General features: G+C 42.2%; 1 protein-coding gene across 1 annotated transcript in view; it reads left to right on the top strand.

The window, feature by feature from the left end:
- Positions 1-31: 31 nt before the first annotated feature.
- Positions 32-22054, top strand: part of LOC104520447 (RING1 and YY1-binding protein) — a 39740-nt gene continuing 17717 nt past the window's right edge. The window contains 3 exon segments of the mRNA XM_010162142.1: positions 32-66; positions 68-119; positions 121-284. Of these exon segments, the coding sequence (XP_010160444.1) occupies positions 32-66; positions 68-119; positions 121-284 (251 nt within the window).

Below are 22054 nucleotides of genomic sequence, written 5' to 3'. Positions count from 1 at the left end.
GAGTAGGAGCTGGGTGTCGGGGCTCTGTAACATGGTTTCTCATGTGTGTGTTTTCTTTCTCTCTTCCTCCTCCTCCCGACGCCTCTCTCCTCCTTCCCAAACACACACGTACACACACACACACACACACGTTTCCCCTCTCCCTCCCCTTCCTCAAGGCCGAAAAGGCAAGCCAAACCTGCAGCCGATGAAGGCTTTTGGGATTGTAGTGTCTGCACCTTCAGGAACAGCGCCGAAGCCTTCAAATGCAGCATCTGCGATGTCAGGAAAGGCACCTCCACAAGGTACGTCCGCACCTTTCGACGCGGCTTTCGCTCCACGCAGGGCTGCGCCGACTTGTTGATTTTTTTTTGTTGTTGTTGCCTGGATATCAGCTGGTTGTACCCCACTTTCCCCCAAATGCTGTTCCTTCTGTCCCTGTTCAAAAGTTTGTGGATTTTAAGAATTCTTTTTCAAGCATTTAATTGGAGCTGGAAGACATGTTTTGTGGCTGTGGCAGTGACCTGAATCTTTGTTGTTCTGTGCTTTTTTTGTGACTGATGTACAGAGGACCTCTTGGAGATCCACAGCCAGCCAGAAATGTTCTGACTGTGGTTTGGGGCAGGTGGTTTTCTGTGGTTTGGGTAGAGATTTACCTGTGTTTCCTACAGGAGTAGGAATGATTGAGGATTAGGGAGCGAGAAGGGAAATGGCTGAAACTAAAGATGCCATGAGAACAACAAGTCCCTTCCTGAGATGTCGATCTCTTGGTGTCTGTTGTCATCCGAAAGGAGTCGGCTTTGTGTGCTCCGTGTGGGAATGGTGTGGATTTCTGAAAGCTTTAGCTGTCAGGTCTCTCTGTCTTGCACTGAGTAACTGTGTGAGTCTTTATAAGATGGTGAAGCTGATATACAGTGATTAATTTAATCTCAAGAAAACCCCCCCAAAAAACTTGTGTTTTCCCAGTTAATGGGTTCAGAAAGTTTGTCCTGGAAATATCAGTTGGCACTAAAACAGGCGTGTGCTGCTCTGCTTTTTCTTTCTCTTTCTGATTTGTTCTACCATGTTGACTTATGATTTTGCTCATTTTGTACCTTCCAAATCTGAGCTCCTGTCGCTGTGCTCTGCCAAGGAAGTAGTCCATAAGATTTCCACCGTGAAAGGCAGCATTTTCCTCCTTTGAGTGAAGCAGCGTATTGAGATGCTCTCATCAGCAGGCTGTTTGCATGACTTGGCTGTCTTGACTTGATTGACAGAGGAGGTGAAAGCATGTGCAGTTGGTTATTGTTCGGACTGTGCTTTAGACAATGTGAAGTGCCTACGTTTTTAATGGGGGAGCATGCTTTTGGACCATTGAAACTCTTTGAGTTACAGCAGCAGAGTGCTTGTAGTGCTTGGCTGTGTGTTTTATGATGCAGATTGGTTACAAGTATCTCTTCGCTTTTTTACAGATTATACAGGAGTGTTGGAACGTAAAACAAATCTTCATAGTCTGCATAGTTATAGCATAGAATAAGGTGGAGCTTTTGGGACAATAGTACTCTGTGTGCACCTAGAGCTGCTTCTTCACTCGTTTTGTTCAGTCTTGTTTTGTCATGCAGCGAAATCTTCACAGCGTGCTTGGTGTCTGTGGGTTTCTGTTTTCTTGGCTTCCCTGTTGGCTCAGGTGAAACACGTTGATCCTGCAGTCGCCTGGTCTTTTAACTGTGCTACTACAGCGTGTAGCCTTGCAGCCGCCGCGAGTTCTCGCAGCGTCAGGTCAAGCGTGTGCACGGGTGTTTGTAGGAGGAGAGCCTTAATGAGATGTTGGAGCCTGGATGGGTTGTATCTTGTATCACTTGATCATTTTCATTTGGCCACCATGCTGATGTTCCTTTTGAGAGCAGCACATTTCTCTCATGTGCTTTTACTTTTTTTGTTGTTTTTAAGTTATAATTTTCAAACTGTTTGTTGAGGTAGTGGGATGTTTTGTCTTTTAAAGGGCCATTAAGAGGAATAGCAGTTGATGATTTCAGATTAAGAGCTGTAGCCTTACTTGCAGATGTGATCCTCGGGTGCAGAACATTGTACTTCTGTTTAGCTTTTAATGGACCCTTATGAATGGCTTCTAATTTTAATTCATTTAATTCATCAGCTTTCTATTCATTTTTGCTGCTTTTTAAATTGCTTTTGTTTGTAGAATTTGAGAAAGTATTTAAAATATTCAATGGACCATCATGTCTTCTTGCATATTTATATAACCTATGAATAAATATAACTGAAAGCAGGAGTGATTGAATGTTGTGAGTGAGCGTCGTATGTTGAGAAGACCTGGGAGGTCAGAGTTCTTTGTGGTATTGCTTTGAGTGTTACAGTACGTGACGTACGAGTCGATGCTGGGGAAATTCTTCAGAATTTTTTAAATAAATGACTGATGTAAAGATACTTAACGAGTTGTGATTGATAATTTATTACTTGAAATATAAGGCGTCTGATGAGCTTGACTTTTTAAGTTGCAGTTTGACAAGTTGATGACGCTTTCCCACTTTTAAAACTGCCTTGCTTCATTAAGGCTTACTTTGGGAACATGGGAAATTTATCAAACTCACTTTTTAAAAAAACTCAACAAAGTAGTGAAAGACAGACATCATAGATGTGGTGAGGCCACTGGTTTTCATCAAAGGATTGTGTGCAATTACAGTATGCCCAGTTGGTTTTTTATTAAGATCTGATATGACCTACTTTCCCCCCCCTCTCCTTTGTGAATCCAGTTATTTGCTGTAGAATTTACTTTGGCTGATAACTATTCTCTGATTTGAGAACTAGTTGGGACATTAGCTAGTTCTCACCGTGTATGTATTTTTTCAGACTCGATATAATCTGTTGGTGCGTGGGAGGGGTGGCTGGCAGCAGTTAGAAGTTTTTACTTAGATCCAACTATCTCCTTTCCCTAGGATCTCATAAAAGGACCTTCAAACACAGTGAGTCTGAGAGTTGACCTGCCAAGTCATGCTGTAGATGCTAAACAGTTAAATTGCACCTGAATACTTCTTCAAGGGGCTGTTTATAAATATTTCAGTTGCACTTTTAAATAAAAATGAGGTCAAATCCTTCTCAAGAGAATTGGGAGTTGTCATGCAAAGACTACATTAAACCTATCGTGCTTACTCGAATACTGGATTTGTTACAGTATGTCACTAACTCCCTTTCCTCAACTTGTTTCTTGCAGTTTTATGGTTAAACTTCATTATGCTTTATTTAGGCAGGTAGGTTGAGTTTTTCTACAGTTTCCTTCTGTGAGGATCCTGGCTAAGAGAAAAGCTACGTTCAACACAACGTTCAGTTGGGTGAGGTGATGATTTAACTGGCTAGCTTGGGAGTGAGCGTTCGTAATGTGTTTCCTGGGGTGTACAGTGCTTTTCTTGGATGGAGGTTTTTGTACTGGTGTAATGGTGCAGGGAGCTGGTGTTGGCCGCCGCTTCCACTTGCATCCTGTGACTTTTTCTGGTAGTTACTTCTGGTGTAGCCCCACCAGCTACTGTACATGGGAGAAGGTTTGAATTAAAACTTCTGCTGGGAAGTTTACTCCATGGACGTGAGTTCCCTTCCAATATCCATTACTTCTTCAAACAGGGAAGGAAAGTTTACTTTGGATTTCCTAGGAATGTAAGGGCAGAATTTGGCCTCGTATTTCCCATTATGGGGAGCTCTATGTTCCTGTTGGAGTGTAGATGATGGCTCCCTGCTTCCATTTGTTTTTCTTAATGGTATTCTTGGTCCTCTTCCCCTTTGGTTCTCTGATGGTTTCCATATGTTATGTTCCTGTACACCTCTTCTTGTAGCTTCCTCTCTCCTCCTTGGCACAGCTGCTCAGAGTGTTTTTGCGTGAGGTTGCTTTCAGACATCATTGTGAGGGAGAATATTCCCTCCTTCTGATTTCACAAAGGTAGTTACTATTTTCTGAATCTTTTGGATAAATAGGGAAACAATGTGAGATGATGTATCTTCTCTGATGTCAGTTTTTCTCTAACTGTAGGGTAAGTGCTTTCCTTGTCCAAACTTCACACCCTCTATGGTGAATGTGCCTTCACTACAGAGAAATGCACAAAAAAAGTCAGTGGAAAGTGCAAGAGCAACAACTGTGTGTCTGAAAAGCAAATTAACAAAACAGTGGGACCTTTTAGTACAAAACTAACAATCTGTAGTGTATGTGTCCTCTACAAGCCGTGCACTTAGTAAGCATTTCTGGTTTATTTGTTGCTAATACCTGTGTATCCAAAGTGTGTAGTCTGGATTGCATCAAGTGATTTGAACATATGTTTAATCATGGAGGGCTCATCATGTTTCACTCTTTTGCCATTCTTCTGAGGGGAGGTCGAGCTGAAACTCTGCACCATAATTTTAAAATGAATTTTCTCTTGCATTGAACAGGTGTCTCGGATACATTGTTCCCCATCAGTTCTCTAGAAAGTTCCTTTGCATGTTGGCAGGATCTAAGCTAGCACCTTGAAGGATGTAAACTACTGTGCATGTCACCATTGAAAAGTATTCTCTTGTTCTGCATCCAAGCAGGGATGACCAGAATAGACACCCGATAGTCCTGCTCTTCCTGGAATGAGGAATCAGGCTTATGATCCATACAACTAATACATACCCTTCTTATTTACCATCTGTTTGCAGGACTGTTCTGAAAATGCTTGCTGTGGTGTAGGATAGAAGCAAAGCAGTTTCATTCAGTTCTTTCAAGTTAAATAGCTTTCACCTGCATTAAGGTGGGTTTTATTTAGCATCGTAGCTGGCCTTTAAGTGGGTTATTTTCTATAAAAACGGAGTATGTGACTCGTCTGGAAAAAGCTGTTGAGGAAGGGAGGTTGGTGCCTTTACTCTGGAATATTTGTTTTACTAATTGGCCGTTTAGATCTGGGGTTAAAATCATCCCTATTTTTCCCGTTGATTGCTGAAGTTAAATGGCAGTTGGATCAGGTGGAGCACAGTGTGGTCTGTACCAGCCTGGAGCCATTCCAGTGCTCCTGGGGCCATCCAGATCCAGAGGATGTGTCCCCTCGGGGAGTGCTTTGTTGGTAGTGGATGGGAACAGTGCAATTCAGCCTACATAGTTCTGAGTGCTGGAATGCAGGATACCTATCTGCAAAATATTTACCCACATGCAAGGAGTTCTTCAGACCTCTGGTGTCTCATACCTTGTTTACCAGCGCTGTGTAAGTGATTAGCTGTTACTTTCTGAATTTGTAGATGAATAGTACTTCTGCAAACCTGCCAGGGCATGGGAGCTAAGGACAGGAGGAGCCTTTTGCAAACCCACAATTTAACAAGCAGACAATTGATGGTTCACAGCAGGCCCCGAATTCTGGGGCTGTGGTTTGATGATACGCTTATGTTTGACTTGATGGCTTGTATTGCTGGACCACAGGTGCCTCAGCCATGTGACTTGGGGTATTGATCTGTTATAAACTGATTATTGGTACAGATGTATGCTATGCTTATTTTTTGTTGTTTTTTAACTAGCATAAAGTTCATCTGTGAGACATCATCTGAGCAGATGAAGCTGTTCAGCTTCAGATCAGCTATTATCTGTCATCCTGGTGCAAGCACAACGCTGGTGTAAGAGCTGTGTTTTGTACTTGGGCTGTTTGAAAGAAATAAGAATTGTGTCCTGATTTGCTCTTTGCTGGTGTTTGGCTCTGGCGTTAATGATCTCATTACCATCACCCCAGGATTTCTCTTGGGTCTCATCACCTCTGGGAAATCTTCTCAGCAGGGAGGATTCTCAGTATTGATGTGCAGCACCTTGGCAATACTCCCTCACTGTAATTGCCAAATTGGAGTGCCTGAAATGCTGTAGGTGACAAACACCGTAGGTACTGTGGTGGCTGCTGTGATTCACTTTGCTCCTACCACTTGGATACGATCCTGTTGAGGAATAACAGCTGTACCTGTTGTGGTGCTTTTTTATTAGGGGGAGGAGAAAGTCTTTATGTTAAATAACAATGAAATCTGTAGTGTGGATAAAGTGTGTTACGGTGTTCGTGTTGGATTACCCATTTGGGTTAAATGATTGTGGATGGAAAGGTTGAAAGATCTATCTCTGATTTCTCTTGGAGACTGTGTAAAGATCTGATTGATAAACTGCAACACCATCATGTTAATCTATTACTGATAATATGCAGCGTGGATATTTTTCCCTTCCTCCTTAAACTGCTTTTTTTTGGGAGACTGGAATTTAAATCAAAGTATGTATGTGCATGTAGGAGGAGAGGGCATGCAGCTTTCTTCTATTGCTGTAAACAGACGTTGTGTCCACTGGGATACTGGCCCTCGCTCTCGGGAACTGGTAGGCAGAGTTTTTACTTTCTCTGTGTGCCTTTCTTAATTGCCATGATTGTTTCATGTTCCCGTCAGCTGGTTGTGGAGGGGCTGCTGCATTTGCATGACTGGCCTGTGCATTTGCACCCCGCTGTGGGTTCATCTTCTAAGTGGAACCTTGTATGAACTGGCAATAGCAAAGTGTTTGTGCAGTGCTGACCGGTGCGGTAGCTGAGAGGAGGGAGGTGGTGGATGGGAAGCGTGGTTCCCTGCAGCCACCCTTGGCTCTGGTGGGACCTTGTCTCGCTGTCCTGTGCTCCGTGTCAGTGTTCCCCAGCAGCTCATGGTGCTGAGGGCTCTGTTTTGGCTGAACTCTTAAATCCCTGAAAGCAACGCCTGGGACCCAAGACCACCAAGGACTGAAGGTTGGCAGGTAATGTGCTGTGGGCAGGATGGGTTCTTTTGACTGACCCCATCCAGCTTTTGTGCTATAGCTGGATACTCCTGCTGTAACTCCAGGCTGATCATGAATCAGGTGTCACTTGTACTTCAGGTGCTGTGGGACCTGCTTTGTGTTCGCAACACGAATTAAATGTCTTTGCTGTTGGTAGGGTCACCGTTCCTCGCTGCGGTGCTGCTCCTTTTCTTCCTGCTCCATTGGGCTTGAACAAGCAGACGGGTCCTTCCAGGGTCCCTTGCTGGGAAACACAGTTGCCATCACTTGTGGGAAGTCCTGCTGGTGTGCAGGAACATGGCAGCAGGACGAGAGATATGGCTTGCAGCGCGCTCCGGCGTTAGGCGAGGGATGCGCTCTGCTTGTCCTTTACTATCTGCGTCTCTCCTTGTCTGCGTAATTCTTCTTACGAGGAAACCCACTGACCTATTTTGTGGGATTTCAGGTGGTTCTGTAGGTTAGTGGGTTTCAGTCCCTCAATGTAGGTCACTCGCAAGGTGCGCTGGAGTTTCGTAACGTGTAGCTCTGACCTGAAGTAAGATTCATACAGACTGTCTCTGTGGCTGTGTCTTGCAGCTGTACTTTCTGTCTTTCTTTGCACTCGCCTCCTTCACAAGGAGAAATCGGGGAATTTCTGGAGGGAAGGAGTCTTACAGGAGGGTTAGTGAGGATTTATTTGAAGTGTGCATGTTTCAGACAGGTAAAGGCAAATTACTGTTGTTGCCTCTTCGTGTTTATTAAGGACACAGCAAAAAAAGCAGAGCAGGAATACTGAGTAACCTGTACCTGCTACCCTAAGCAGATATCCAGGATTACACAATACAACAGAAATAACGTGGAAAAGCCTCCATGACATGTATGTAAGTTCCTTTTACAGCTGACACATGCAATACACATTGATTGTCTCTTTGTGCAGGCAGATTTTCTTGACATCAATCAGAGCTCCTTTCGCACTTTTTTTGATACATCTGGAGGTACAATCAAATCCTTAACATTGCACTTCCCATAAGCGAGCTATTAATTAGGAACATGCTCTTTGTAGCAGAGTGCTAATTGGTACATCAACAAATTCACTGCCTGTTAAACATGGGAAGGATTATAATTCTGACTGGCGTAAATGTAAATGAGAATAAAAAGCATCACTTCTTCTTACTGACCTGGTGGGTTTTATTTGACTCTTCAGTAACTCGGTATCTTCAGCATCAAGTGAATCTCGGCTCCATCCTAGAAAAAGCAAAACTAATTGGCTAAACTGGGCATTGTTTTGATAGTATTTTATTATTGAAGTGCTGCCTGTGTTTCTGAAAGTTACAAGTACACCCACAGCCAATCTTCTGTTAAGCAGTATTGGAAATGCATGAGAAAAAGAGGTTGTAGGGATCTAAAGTGTGGATTGTGAAACCAAGAGACCTGATTTTGAACCCTACGTGGTCTTAAATTTGAGACACTGTCCTGGTATTGTGGAGTAACCCCCTATGCTACAAGGATCAAAATAGTAAAAAAATTTAATTATGTTGTTTACCGCAGAAATCTTGTAATAATCAAATTAATTTTAACCTTCTGACTGATAAATGTTTTGAAGGATACATTTTATGGCAGTTTGCTGAGAGCTGAAATGTTCCATATTTAAGTAAGCACAGTGTATGCTTTATGTCAGTTGCTATATGGAAGCACAAGCTTCCAGAAACTATATTTACAGCTTAACACAGGAATATGTTCAGGAGTTCTAGAAACTTTAGTTTGAGGATCTCATCAGCTTGGTTGTCTTGAAATAAAATGGAAGCAAAACAAGTCAGTTTTAGATTCTGTTTAGGGGTAAACAAGGGATAAATGTTTAGACGCGTTTTCTCAAGCAGATTGTTCTCCAGGATTTCAGAGTTTTGATGGATTGCTTGTAACAGGCAGAGGTGCTAAGTGAGACAAAATATCTTGCCTGAGATAAAGCTGCCTTCTTCAGATTTATATTGTTGAGTAGACAGACATGAGACTGATTATAATCTGAAATATTTTTCCTGAACTAAATTATTTTTGTGTGGGTGGAACTATGCCCGGGTAATTCATGTGCAGCTTAACATGGTCAAATCAGGGAGGTGGACGGAGGATGTAGAAGTACTGGGATTTGGTGGCTTCAGTGTTGTTGCAAAGTTGACCAGAACGCTGCCTGATGAGTGCTGAATGGGGGCTATTCCCTGTGCCCCATTCCCTTGTATGCAGCATTTTTTAAATTATGGGAGTAGTTCTTAATTGAATAGGATGATTCCATTTCATTTTTTTTTTTTTATTATCTATGTACTAAATAAATACCTGGAAGGATTTATATTTTCTTTCACTTCTGTTTGCAGGTATCAATGGAGATAGTATCATGTTAATATGATTTGAACCTGTGTAAAAGAAGCTGGAATTCAGGACTTAACAAATCAGATAGCTAAATATCCTCGAGTTACCATTCTTTAATCTGTATGATTGTATTCACTGTTTGTGTTTTAATTTATCAATAAATTTATGTTTATGGTAGGCATTTTGTTCCTTTGTTTAAAGTAAGTAAATAACCATCTAGATGGGGAGAAAGACATAAATCTTACTTGTCCTGTTGGACAAAGCACATATATATATTCAGGTTGTTGGAAATGTGTGTTTCTGCTGAAACATTTGGCTCTAATTATGTATCTTGGAGCTCTTATTCTGAATGTGCTTTCACTGTTTTTTTTTCGGAAGTGGTAGGAGCACCTTCTCTTCCCGAGATGAGATCTCAATAAGAGAGGCAATAGTTGATGGACGATGGCCCTGTGATGGAGTCAATCAGCCAGTGCAGTCATTTGTCTCCTGGGGATACAGGCTAGAGCACATCATTAGCAGCAGAAGGGGAGGCTTTCCTCTGTAATGCTGATACGGCGGCCAGGGAGCTCTGGCTGCTGCCTGTTTGCTGCTGTTGCTCAGTTATTACAGGTGCCTTATGGAGAGACAGAACCGTTTTCATTTGTGATCTGTAACAGTCATGGGTGTGGATCAATTTAACAAAAATATTTAATAAGCTCCAGGAAATGTTTCCAGTTCAGCGTGGTATTAGCAATTTGTAAACCGATATCACCTGAAGCTGCTTATCATAAAGATCATGAATTATTTTGGGGGAATTCTCTGTGTTTTATTGGTTTTACACACAAGGAGCTTGACTTGTGTAGGAAAGATTGGCAGCTGCACGGTGCCAGTGCGGGATTCTGAGGATGGTGTATGAATTGGAGGGGAAGTGTTGAAAGTGAAGGCGGTGGGTTGCAGAAGTTACTCTGATCGTGTCTGACAGCGCTGGGTTTTGGGCAGAGTGAGAGATGGGACATGTGGTGGTGACAGTGGGTGGCTTGTCCAAGGGATGGCTGGGTGGTGTGCTGTTGTGTGGTGGCAGGAACAGGTTTTTAGCTTAAAGGTAGGTTGGTGTCCTCTGGGTGGTGGGCATCCTCTGGCTTTGCCCAAGGAGGATGAGTTGACCTGCAAGTGGCAGTTCCTCCATGGCTGCTTTGCTCCTTTCAGGGCTCTTACCTCAGTGGAGGTGGTCCCATTGGGAGTGAACGTGGGCTTTCCCCGAGGTGGGCAGGAGTGCTCCTGTTGTGGGATACAGGGCTGCAAACCTTGCACAGACAGTATCTCAGTGTCCAGAGATGGTGAATTCCCATGAGGTACACAGTGAAACTATAAATGTTGGCAGAAAAGCGTTGTTCTGGATGGCTGGCAGGTATTTCTGTGTACCCACCGGTGCTATGAGCGGGGAGGTGGCACCCAGGGCCCTGCTTTTTTCTAGGGACTTTTTAAATTTGCCTTTTTTCCTGCTTTCCCTTCTCTCCTTTAACTTGCTGTGACTCTGGACAGTGGGTAACTCAAGTGCACAAGTCTACCTGTCTGTAAAGCAAATGTAGTGAGAAGTCCCTGCTATATATGACTTCTAGGTTAAGTTAATATTTGAAAGATGCTTTAAAATCCTGAAGTGTCTTCTCAAAAACTACACATCAAGTCAGACTTTAAAACCAATGTTTATCTTCCTTTCTCTGAGCTGTATAGATAACAGTTTAAAAATAAGAGCAAGGGCAACAAGAAAACAAATGGAATTGATTGAGTTGCACAATTGTATATGTGGGTTAGCAGAGTGAGGAACATGTTTAATCATGGGTGTGGGAATCCAGTACTCTGGCAGCAATTAAGGGTCATTAATTAGAAGTACTTATTACCGGATGTGACTCAAGTTAGTTGTAAGTTGCTTAACTTCTGAGGTCAAGAAGATCTAATGCATCAGAGATCAGCGTTACAAGTGTCCAGTGGGATGGTGGGGCTGTCCACAGGAATGGTCTGTAATGCCAGAGCTCAGACTGTGAAATTTTGAGGTTCATTAAATGACTTATTATTGATAGTGACAGTTTCACAACACCTCTGCAAGCTGGGACCATGCGTTTGCACTCGGAATTTTAGACCTGTGAAGGGTGTGTTAAGGCTCCTAGGTTGCTTTGTCTGGGTTCATACCAGTGTGTGCTGGGAATTTATTCTGCTGCACATAAAAAGTTACTGTTACTCAACCAGCATTCAAAGAAGTGATAATGAAACTTCATGATAAACAAAAGCTTCTCTCTCTGTATGAAGAGAATGATATTTTTTCCACAATACCAATTGATACAAAAATCAACAACAAACAGGGGAGTGGAACATCATGCTCGTGTGTCACCTGCCTACCCTGCGAATGCACGGGCGGTCACAGCTTCATGTTCAGCGTACGTGTTTATAAAGATGTAAATGTGAGGACAATCTCACTGCTTGTGCTTGGAGGAGGAGGCATTACTTCTGCCAAAGGCCAGGCACGTCAAGCAAGTCATGGGAGACAATCCATAATAAGGTACCTGTTAAAATGTTGTGCCAGTTCTCAGTGTTGTTCCTGATGTGCAGGCAGAGTGAGGGGTAACACCTAGCAGTAGTTTGCTTTTATTTCCAGCTCTAGTTTTTCCCCTCTTTTACCTTTTTCTTTTTGGCGTTGCAAGCCAGACTGATTTTCCCACTGGCACTTTGAATTCAAAGTGATGAAATTGTACAGCTATGTACTAATGTACTCCACTTGTTTTCAAAAGCTTGTTAGAAGCATGAGTGGCTTTCCCCCCCCCCTACACTAAGGTGCGTGGTGTAAGGAACAGGTTTACTTACTCATGGGTGTGGGAATATGGACACACTGCACTAAGAAAGTAGTTTAATAGCAGTTGGTTGCTTTATTTCTGAGTATGCTAGCATTTGCAATTCCATCTTGGTTTGACAGGTAGTTGGTGCTTGTGGAGAGTGTGACCTTTTGCTCTTTGCATTGATTTTTCTGAATAGTGTCCGGAGGCTGCGGAAGTCAGGGCAGCACTTTGTTGCCAGCTACAAGGGCTGGATCAGGTCTCTGAGACCAGTGCATTGAGAAAAAAGGGAGTAAGTTGACATGGAACTTAAAACAGTTATCTTGTGTGATCTTGCTTTGTTCCAGGACTATTTTTTTTTTTTCCAAGGAGATGTTTTTAAAAGATAAAAAAGAGTTGAGAAATGTGTTGTATTGTATAAAGCCCTAAAAGAGACTCGGGGGAAGAACTTGGTCTGGATCTCCTCAGAGTTCTCGTTGTCCTGGAGCCTCCAAAGTTTGAATGGGTCGAGACTGAGAAAACTTTGGGTCTTTTGTTTTTTTTGTTGTTTTTTTTTTGTTTGTTTGTTTTGTTTTTTTAAAGGAAGTGTCATAGATGGTGACCAAATATTTTCTTGTTTTTAAGCAGAAGGAGACAAAATATCCACAAACTCCAACATACTCAGCAAATTTTGCAGGGCTGTAGTTCTCAATGAATCTCATCTGTGTAAATTTTAGTCTTTCTACTGCCAACTGTATAAAATTATTGGTTTTGATGTTAGTGTAGGAATATGCTAGTCCTCATACACCTGTGTGCTCACTTAGATCAGAAAGATTACATTCCTTCTCCATAGAGTTGTATCCATGCCTTTGCTTATATATGCAGCAGATTATTAGTAAGATGGGTTGGTTATCAGGGGCTTGCTGCTTTTCCTCCCTGCTCTGGTTCAGAGTATTATCATTAGTGACTTTTAAAGTAAGGTTCCTCCTGGAAGAATTCTTGGCTCCAGGCAGAAAAAGTTTTACCAGTTTTGAACTACTGGGACTATTGTGTTTTCTGAAATCTTCTTCATCGCTTCACAAAATTGTTACAAGTACATCTTGAGTCATGCATAGCCTGAAGAATATCCTGGGGGTAGGGAGATATAAATAATTTTTTAATTGGGTTGCTCTGCTATGTAACTTATATCATGTTGAGTATATGGAAAGGGGATTGATTTTATTTAGTGTTTGACTGTAACAATTCTCTGAGTCCTAAGCTGAGCATTTTATCTTAGTAAAATTTAATGTGGTGTTAAGCAAGACATGCAAATATGTTTTGACTTAAGCTTTTTAGTTTGTGAATAAAAATGTTGCAGATCTCTCACCTTTCAAATGTTTAGTAATTATGCTAACTGAAGTCTTACAAGGAAGAGTCTTACAAGGAGAACAACGTCCTATTGGAAGGAAGAAACTTTGTGATTAACACTTACAAATACTTAGTTAATAACTATTTTTATATTTCATTAGCTTTATGAAAAAAACATGTCTTCACTGGTTGTTAGCAGAGGTGGCAAATATCTGAGTAATATATCAACATTGTGCTAATTAAGAATACATTGATATTCTCCTAAAAATTCACTTTTGACATCCAGCTCTCAGGCTTAAAATGAATGTCAAACTTAGCTTTTTACACTCCAGGAAAATATGCTCTTTTGCTCAAAACATGCAGCAAAAGCAATCCCATGAAAATCAATTAGAATAATAGAGTACAGCCATTGCAAAATATCATTACAATAGTTAAGTAATTATCCCACTGCATGACTTAGCAAGAGGGATAAATAATGCATGTAGAATTGTGTTGGAGCTTGCAAGGAAGATTCGTGCTGGCAGGGTGGATGGGAAGGGCGAAGGCAGAGCACGTGTCCAAGGAGGGCGTCTGCCAGGTCCGGTTGCTGATGACTGAAACCTTTCAGTGCCTGTGATAACGAAGATACAAGAGACTCAATTTGCTGTTTTTCTTACAGTTTAAAGATGGCCTTTGGGAAGGAATCTTCCTTGGCTGTGTTAGCATAGCTTGACTCCAGCTCCTTCTCTGGCTGGCCCTGGGTGGGTGGATGTTGGGCTTTGGGGTGTGAGCACAACCAGCCTTCAGGGGGTCACCTTTTGGATCAGTGGTCTGGGCACCCAGTGGGGTCCAGCTGTGCTGCCAGAAGGGTGGAAAATCCCCAAAATGGCATCACATCGGGGTTCCCATCCCAGCAGCTCGCTGCCTCACCTGGCCCACTGCTCTTTAACTTCTCTGTATTTCACCCACGTTCTCTATTTCACTGCTCTGTAGGTCTGGGCTGCTCCTTGTCTGCCGTTCGTTGGGCTGTGAGAGCTGTTTAGCGCATTAACACAAGGCTTGGAGTCCTCTTGGCAGCATGTCCCAGCCCCTGACCGAGATGTGAGTCTGGGCAGCAGGAATATTGGCTGGTTTTTCAGCGGACAGATGAGGGTTTTGATTTTTCTTCCTTTCAGCTAGAACTGAATACTCTGAATCTGTCAGTTGCTGTCAAGAGGATTGTACTTTGGATTAGTGACCTACTGGAAGCAGTTTGAATCATTGCAGTTAAAAGCATGCTGAACAGCGGTGTAATTAATAGTTATATAATGTCATCAACAAGCTTAGGAAACTAGAATGGAACTTGGAAAGAAACACAGCCCCGTGCAATCCCTGCCTGGCCAAAGGACTGCTGCCCATTTAAAGGATCATGCGTTTCTTCCTGGGACTGCTACGGTCAGGGCAGGTTTGTTGCTGTTGTGTTGGTTCCATCACCAGACATATGGAAGCACCTTTCTGCACATTTCCCCTTCCACGCTTTTTTCTGTGGTATCAAGACAGGGTCAAACCAAGAACCCTGCTCACTTTAGGCTTGTTGGAGCTATTCTTTGCTTCCGTGATTGAAGAAATCTTCAAATACTGTGTAATTTTAGATGCTGCATGAAATAACTCTTCAGCTCAGCAGAATAATGTGCATTTTTGTTGTGGCATTTTTGAATAGAAATTTCAGGGAAATTATGCAATACCTTTCTGTTATACAGTACTAGTAGAGCTCTGGCAGCCCTTTACCATTTGCGTTTTTAGGGAAGCTGAAGTGGTTATTGGGATTTCCAGAGCAGTTTCTGCTTTGTTACAAGCTCGAACGTGTCTGGAAAAGCTGCGTATTTTCACAAGGCAGCAGCTGAGACCTCCCGTTTTGTAGGTATTGAACTGGAGGTGTAGGGCTTTCCAGTTGTTTGTATTAACTTCTGTGAATATCTTAAGCACACAGAAATGATGATCAAAATTCTGGGGTGTTGCTGTAATTTTGTATGAGTTTGATAAAAGATTAATGTAATTATTCCCTTGGCTGACTGATTCAATTGTATTAAACTCTTATACCTTACTCCAACATTTAAAAATACTCCTTTCTCTTAGTTGAAAAATGGAGAATGATGCTGGTACATAACTTGGTATTTCTGTTTCTAAAGAAGTACCTTATCAAATGTATTGATTGATGATTAATTAGAAAGTAATTCTCACATCTAAAAGAGAACTTTATATTAAAATGTGATACTGCTACTAAACAAATCTAAGACTGCCTGCCCTCTGGGTTTGTATCTACATTGCTTCTCCCAGTGTCAGTTTGCTCAGTATTCACTGCCGTTGACCTTGGATATTTAAGAAAAAAGTCTGCTGTTCTGAGGAGATAAATGCAGCTTGTTTGGAATGTGGCTGATTAGCTCAGTTGTGAAAGTGTAATTTTATGTCTCCAGTTTCTGGCAGGATGGATGCTGCCTTTGCAAAACTTAATGTCCTTCTTTTCTGCTCTCTGATACCCAGTTGAGCTTGTTCTGATACCCTGTGAACTTCCAGGACTCCAAGATCTGAAACTTGCAATGGACCTCTTCAATTTTCAGTGAATTGAAGCCAATATGGGCTGCTTTTACTTACAGAATCACTTTTTTGCTTTCAGCCTATTTCCAGTGCGAATACAAGGCTGCAGGTGGGGATTTGAGATTCCCAGCTGGTGTGTTGGCTGGAGCAGAGGTTGGTGCATGTGGACTTTCTTCTCCCACTATAGGGTTGGTGTCATTGTTGGCTATGCAGAGCTGGAGTGTGCTGGGCCTGCCAGCAATATGTGCTGGGGGCTGAGTGGAGGTTAGAGAAACACCACTGGAGAGGAAAGGTCAAATCATAAAAGCAACAAAAAGAGAAGCCAAAATTTTTCAGGCCTGTGAAAGTTGTCAGCATTTGAAGGTAAAGGACTGGTGGGCACTGGGTCTGTCTGCCAAATTCCTTGCTCTTTTATTTTTCCTCTGTGCTGCCACTTGGATTTTTCACTTCTGTGTTTGCTCCCCATTGAGTTACTTGAAACATTTGTGACTTGAAGTACACGCTTGTTTACGGTACAGGGGGCTGTTTTCTTGGTTTTTAAACATCTCCATGATGATCACTCAATTGTGTGACGTTTTGGCTGGCTTTTTTCTTAGGGTAGGTTTTCCACTTGAGATGCTCTACTGCTTTATTTGTGCTGGCAAAGTACTGGGCTGAAGATGGCTAATAATGTTAAAGTTGCATTTTTTTTATGGGTTTTTTGGTCTCTTTTGTAAATTATCATTTAATAAAACCATTTTAGGACTAGAAGAAGTCATTCAAACCAAAGCACGACTCAGTAAGGGTAGCTGCATCCATGCTGTGGGGGTTTTTTTTTGTTTGTTTGTTTTTTTAAATCTGGTGTCAGCCTCTTTACACTCTTGAGAGATGTCACTGGGGTGGTAAATTGTGTATTTTGTCAGCTTGTCCTTTGTTAATACACAGTGGGGCACTGTTCCTAATGGGATCTCTGGGTGCTGATGCGGTGTCAGTACTTACAAGGAAGATTTGGGATGGCATGGGGTTTGTACAGACTCTTTGCTTTTGAAGCCAAATCTGCAGCCTTGAAAATCTTCAGGACTTTGTAATCTCCCCCCCCCTCCCTGAAAGGGTATCATTTATTTGGGAAATTGCATAATACTTGTTATGCAAGCAGTCTCTTTTCAGCCACTGTGTAAAGTGTATTATAGAAAAAAGTGTGATTTTTTTTTTTTTTTAACATTTGAGCAGCAAGTGGCACAAAATAAACCCTGCATCTGAGAAGTTTTAATGAAGAGAGATTTTAATGAAGGTTGCATTCTGTTTATAACAGAGGTAAGGCAGAACTGAACACAGCTCCAACGAATGTTCACACCTGTTTCCACAAAGAAATTCAATTCCCACCATGCATCTCATTCTGAGAAATGATGATTGAGTGGACAGGCTGCGGATAAAATCAACACAGATCTATTAAATTGAAATATATTTTTCCTGGAATATTTCTAGTAAACAACATCTTATGTGCTATCTATCCATACTTTACCTTACAACATCCCGTTTAAGGATTTACTGCTTACACTAAGTTCTGGGTCCTTTTTCACATGTCTCTGCATGTCCTGAAATAACCGATTTTTGTAGACATCTCTCCTTTTCCTCTGCAGGTGGGTGCATGGTCTTGGTTTTGAGTTTCCCTGCTAATCTGGTTTTAAAAAAGTAGGAGCTGATACAGTGGAGTATTGCTGGGGTTGTAGGAGGACACTGGAGCCCTCATCCCCTTCGCACCCTCTGTGCCTGCGGGCAGGACTGGCGAGGCTCAAACTCCACGGGGTTAAAATACAGTGTGAATGCTTCCCAACATCGGGGGACTGAGGGGTTTTACCTTCAGGTTTTCGTTGAGTGCCTTGAGTTTATCTGTTTAGTTTAGAAAGAGTTGTTTCATGTAGGATGTCTGAGTAGAAGGGTTATTCACTTGTAACAAAAGATACTTGAAATGAAGCTGTTAATTGTCACAGCCAGTGACTTTTTTCTGTGCGTTGCTGCCAACTGAGAGTATTTTAAACTTGCATCCGAGGTATGAGAAGACCTGTACCTCTTATCTTCACCTCCCTGAGTAAGGAAAGCAGTCTTTCAATTATATGCTATAATTAGTGTACTTCAGTGGGTAGGCAGGTGTTAGTGATTCATGGGCTCTTTCACTGGCTCTTACTTTTCCACGAGCATTTTCCTGCCAGTCTTCTGTCATCACCTCTGTCCTGAGGCATCAAGGATGATTCTTACCCATGGAGACCTGTGTCATGGGTGGGCTGCTCCTAACAGTTGAGAAAAGGGGGGGAAGTTCAGATGAGGATGCAAATCAGTCCAGCTGATGTAAAAATATCTTACCCAGGTTGAAAGAACTGGAGAGATGCTGTGATTGCAATAACGTATTAAGTGTTTAGAATAACTCATCCAGTTTTGCATGGTTGCCCTGAAAGCAGGCTTGCAAGCCTGAGGATCAGGGTTTTTTTTACTACATGGGGCTGGTTTACACTACACTTAGATCTTCCTGTAGAAATTGTTGAACTTAAAACAGCCCTAGTCACGACCCTAGTGCTGCTGTCGCTGCTGCTTTCTGTAAAATGCAGTTCTAGGTATTGCAGCATCCAAAGGTTTGCTCATCCCTGGGCACCTGTAACCCAGGCAGGTTGTTTGTGCACCTGTGTACGGTATGGAGGGTGTGTGCATATAGGAGTAAAATAGTTTAACTGCACAGAGAACTTTGCTTTGCTGAGCTGTAAAATTTTGAAAAAAAAATCTTGAGAGTGTGTTAGGTGAATGATTTTCACCTGGTAAGGTCAGGGAAATAAATGACCTTAAGTTCTTGCTGATATAAAAAGAAGAAATACAAAAAAGGATGTTGTTGTTGGAATCTGTCATATAAAAGTGGCAGATGCGTGTACCTGTGAAGCTCCTGTGATGGTTTTATTGATTTCTGAAGCAGTGAAGAAATAATTTGTGAAAGGCCTGGGTCCTGATTTTGCAGTGGACGCTGTGTGTGGGCATGCTTTGGCTGCCGTTCATTAATGGGCTGGCTTCATTAGACGTGATGATTTAAGGTTCTTTTTATAAGCTTATTATCAGGTATTTTATGTCACTACACATCAGTCACTGGTAGCCTTTAAGAGACAACTTCTGTTTAAATTAAAAATCCACTTCTCTGAGAAACGCCTTCTCTTGGTGACTTCTTTTATCAAACACCTGGGGAGTCTCTGTTTGGGTGAAACTTTTGTTTTAGCTGCTGCTGTAAAGACCTTTACTCAAGAGGAACAAGGGGACTGTTGGTGCAGTGTGGTGATGGAAGGGCAGTGTTGGGGTTGAAGGTGTGTCCACACAGCGAATGCACGCGCGGCTGGAGAACGATTCCTGATGATGCTGAAGGAGGGTGGTGCAGGATCCGTATGTCCTCTTGCCACTGTGATTCCTGTTTCAGTCTGTGCCTCATCCTCAACCATCAAGTCCTTGTTGCTTATTTTGCCTCGTGTGACAATTGCTGCTTCATTTTGCTGTGTGAATGTGGAGTACAGCCTGCTGAGAGCTTCGGATGTGCTCAGCAAGCCAGTGTGGCTCTGGCTACGGCTGCCACCACTAGCACCTGTGGCTGTACATGTTTGCACAGGCTCTGCTGTGGTCGCTGTGAGGATTTGAAGCCCTGTCCTGATGTCAGATCCCTACTGTTAGCCATGTTATGGTATCACAAGTAGCACTATGTTTTATATATGGTTAAGGTCCCTTCCAACCCTAACCATTCTATGATTCTGTATGTTACAGTCACATTTCTTTTTTTGCTGGCTAGGTGTACCTGAGATTAGGAGAAATGTAGACCTGGATTTACACCTTACACTGTTCCCAAAGGAAGTAGAGCTGTCAAAACACTGGTTTTCCATGGAAATACCTCTAGAAGAGCTCTACTGTTGATGTCAGTATGGGCATACTTGTTTGTAAAGGATGTTTGGTATCCAGGTTTCCTGCTACAAGTGTGTGTTTAAAAGGTTCATGTTGTTACTATACCTTCAGCCCTGATCTCTCAGTCAGTCAGTCCTTTGCCTGTGTAAGGCAGAAGTTTTTCACTTGAAGTTGGAATTGATATCACTGAGGCTAAACTTCAGCATAGGATGGATCGTTTGAAACGTTGCCGAAACTTATTTGTGCTTAAGCAGAGAAGTCTGATGCTCCCGAAGCGTTTGGTGACTGTAGCAGCATCTCTGGGAAATGTCTGCATTTTTTGAAAGAGCAGAGATTTCTTTTCCAACTCGTGCTGGTGGTTTTTTAACAGTTGTGTAAGTAGCATTTAAGTTACATCAAGCTTAGACTGTGTGACTCGGTGGCTTTTCCCTCTTCACCTTCACTACCTTCTTTGAGTTTGATATGACCCTTGGAAAAATAAGTTGTGTGTGTGTTGTTTGGTTGTTTGGTTTTTTTTTTCCCAAGCAAGTTCTGGGGTGATTTGCTACCTTTTCCTTTAGAAAAGACTTCAGGCTTCTTCCAAGTTCAGAAGGACATAGCTACCTGTGTTTCAAAGAGCAGCGTGGAGCAGCTGTCGGGGGTGAGGACTGCTTGTTGGTTTTGGATGAAGCCATTTACCCTGTGCTGCCCTGGCTGCCACCAGGAGAGGGAAGAAGCTGAATAAACAGGGAAACTGTGAAATAAACAGAAACAAAACCAAACCGAGCCCCTGCCTCGGGGCGTGGGCTTGAGTCTGTGAAGCGACTGTTTCAAAATTAGACTTTCTTTTGTTAAAAAAGAGGCACATAAAAGCTTTTCTGCTTTTGTTTTTGTGCCATAATGATAATTTCCATGTGTTTTTCTGTGTTATTTGATTGCTTTCAATTTCTTCTGAGGAAACTCATTTGAAAAGCCAGCAGCTGTGTTATTGCAGCATTAAGGTGGTTGCTTCAACCTTTCCTACCTTGTGAACCCCAAAGTTTTCTAGCAGAAGTGACTGTTTTCAGGTAGTGAACTTAAGCCTACATGTTTTTTTTTCTGAGTTACCACTCAGTCTTTAAAGATGTTAAATAGACTTCCAGGGTTACAGGTGAGGTTGCAAATACTCATGGAGGGCTGCAGCCCTCACAACCTTCCTCACTGCTGTTCCCTGCAGGTACCAAAGCTGCTGCTGCTGCACCAGTGTCAACCCAGCTGGTTTTGTGGCTGCGTGAAGAACTGGTGAGGGGGAACGGGTGGCTTTGAAGAGCTGGGGGCAGGAGCAGGGATCCCGTGGGGAGCATCTCCTGTGGGAAGTGCAGATGGATGGGGAATTTTTGCAATAGTTTGAATCCTGGCACTTGCTACTGCAACAGGTGACCCCAGAGATTATGAAAAGAGATTATGATGAGCAAATTTTTTTAATTTCTTTTTTTCTTCTAGGTGGCTTGTGTGTGTGTGTAATTGCTCACAAAGTTGTGCTAGCCCCAAAAGCTTGTGCTCTTTTCATGCCCTGGTTCTGGTGCCGAGCGAGGGTACGAGCTCCTTAGGAAGTGGTTACTCACTCAATCCCCACTGTTTTCTGCATTGCATTTGAGTAAAACCAAGGTTCTGTTTTTAGCTTGCTTTAACTTGGAAATTCTGGTGATAAGCAATTAGCTGCACAAATCCAGGAAGAAATTAGAGGAAACAACGTGAAATAGCAGAATTTCACTGAGTCATTTTTGCAAATCTTGAGAAGCAAGTAATTTCTTTAATCTGATAGATGTGTATCACTAGTGTGGTGTAGTCCTGGGGCTCAGAAAACCTTAATTTATTTTCTTCTGCTGGAGTCATCCTCAAGGAAAGAAGCTGTTTGTCACAGTTTCCCTGTAGTTAAATGGAAATAAACTTATCTAAGGGGTGTCTTGGTAAATACACCTGAGACTGAGGTGCCTGGGTGATGCACTTGAACCAGAAGCAAACCCAATGCAGTTGGACTGCTTAGAAATGCTTTTCAGGACTTTGATTTAGTTGTTCTGTTAGCGTTTGCTATTATAAAGTAGTTAGTATGTGTTTACAAGCAGATAAATAGGTTTGTAATATGTTGTCTAAAAATCGCTGTATTTAGTTTTATAGTTGGTAATCTTTATCTTTGCTCAGGTGATAATTCACAAAAAATCTGTAATGTGACATCAGATATAAAGTAGAAAACCTTGGTGTGTATGGACAGCAAGTGGTGTCTAAGGAGGTTGTAGAGGATGTGCCATGTGTTGTGCTTGAGCTTTCTGTTGTATTTTGTTGTGTAGAGGAAGTGAAACTTCAGCGGTATTTTGTGTGTTCTTTTCTTCCATTTCCAAGTAAGATCTCTGCTGGCTTCTGTATTTCATTCATCTAACAA

Source organism: Antrostomus carolinensis, unplaced genomic scaffold (genome assembly GCF_000700745.2).
Source record: "Antrostomus carolinensis isolate BGI_N321 unplaced genomic scaffold, ASM70074v2 scaffold6792, whole genome shotgun sequence".
NCBI lineage: Eukaryota > Metazoa > Chordata > Aves > Caprimulgiformes > Caprimulgidae > Antrostomus > Antrostomus carolinensis.
Note: the sequence above shows the minus strand (reverse complement) of the source record. Positions and strands in the feature narration are given on the sequence as shown.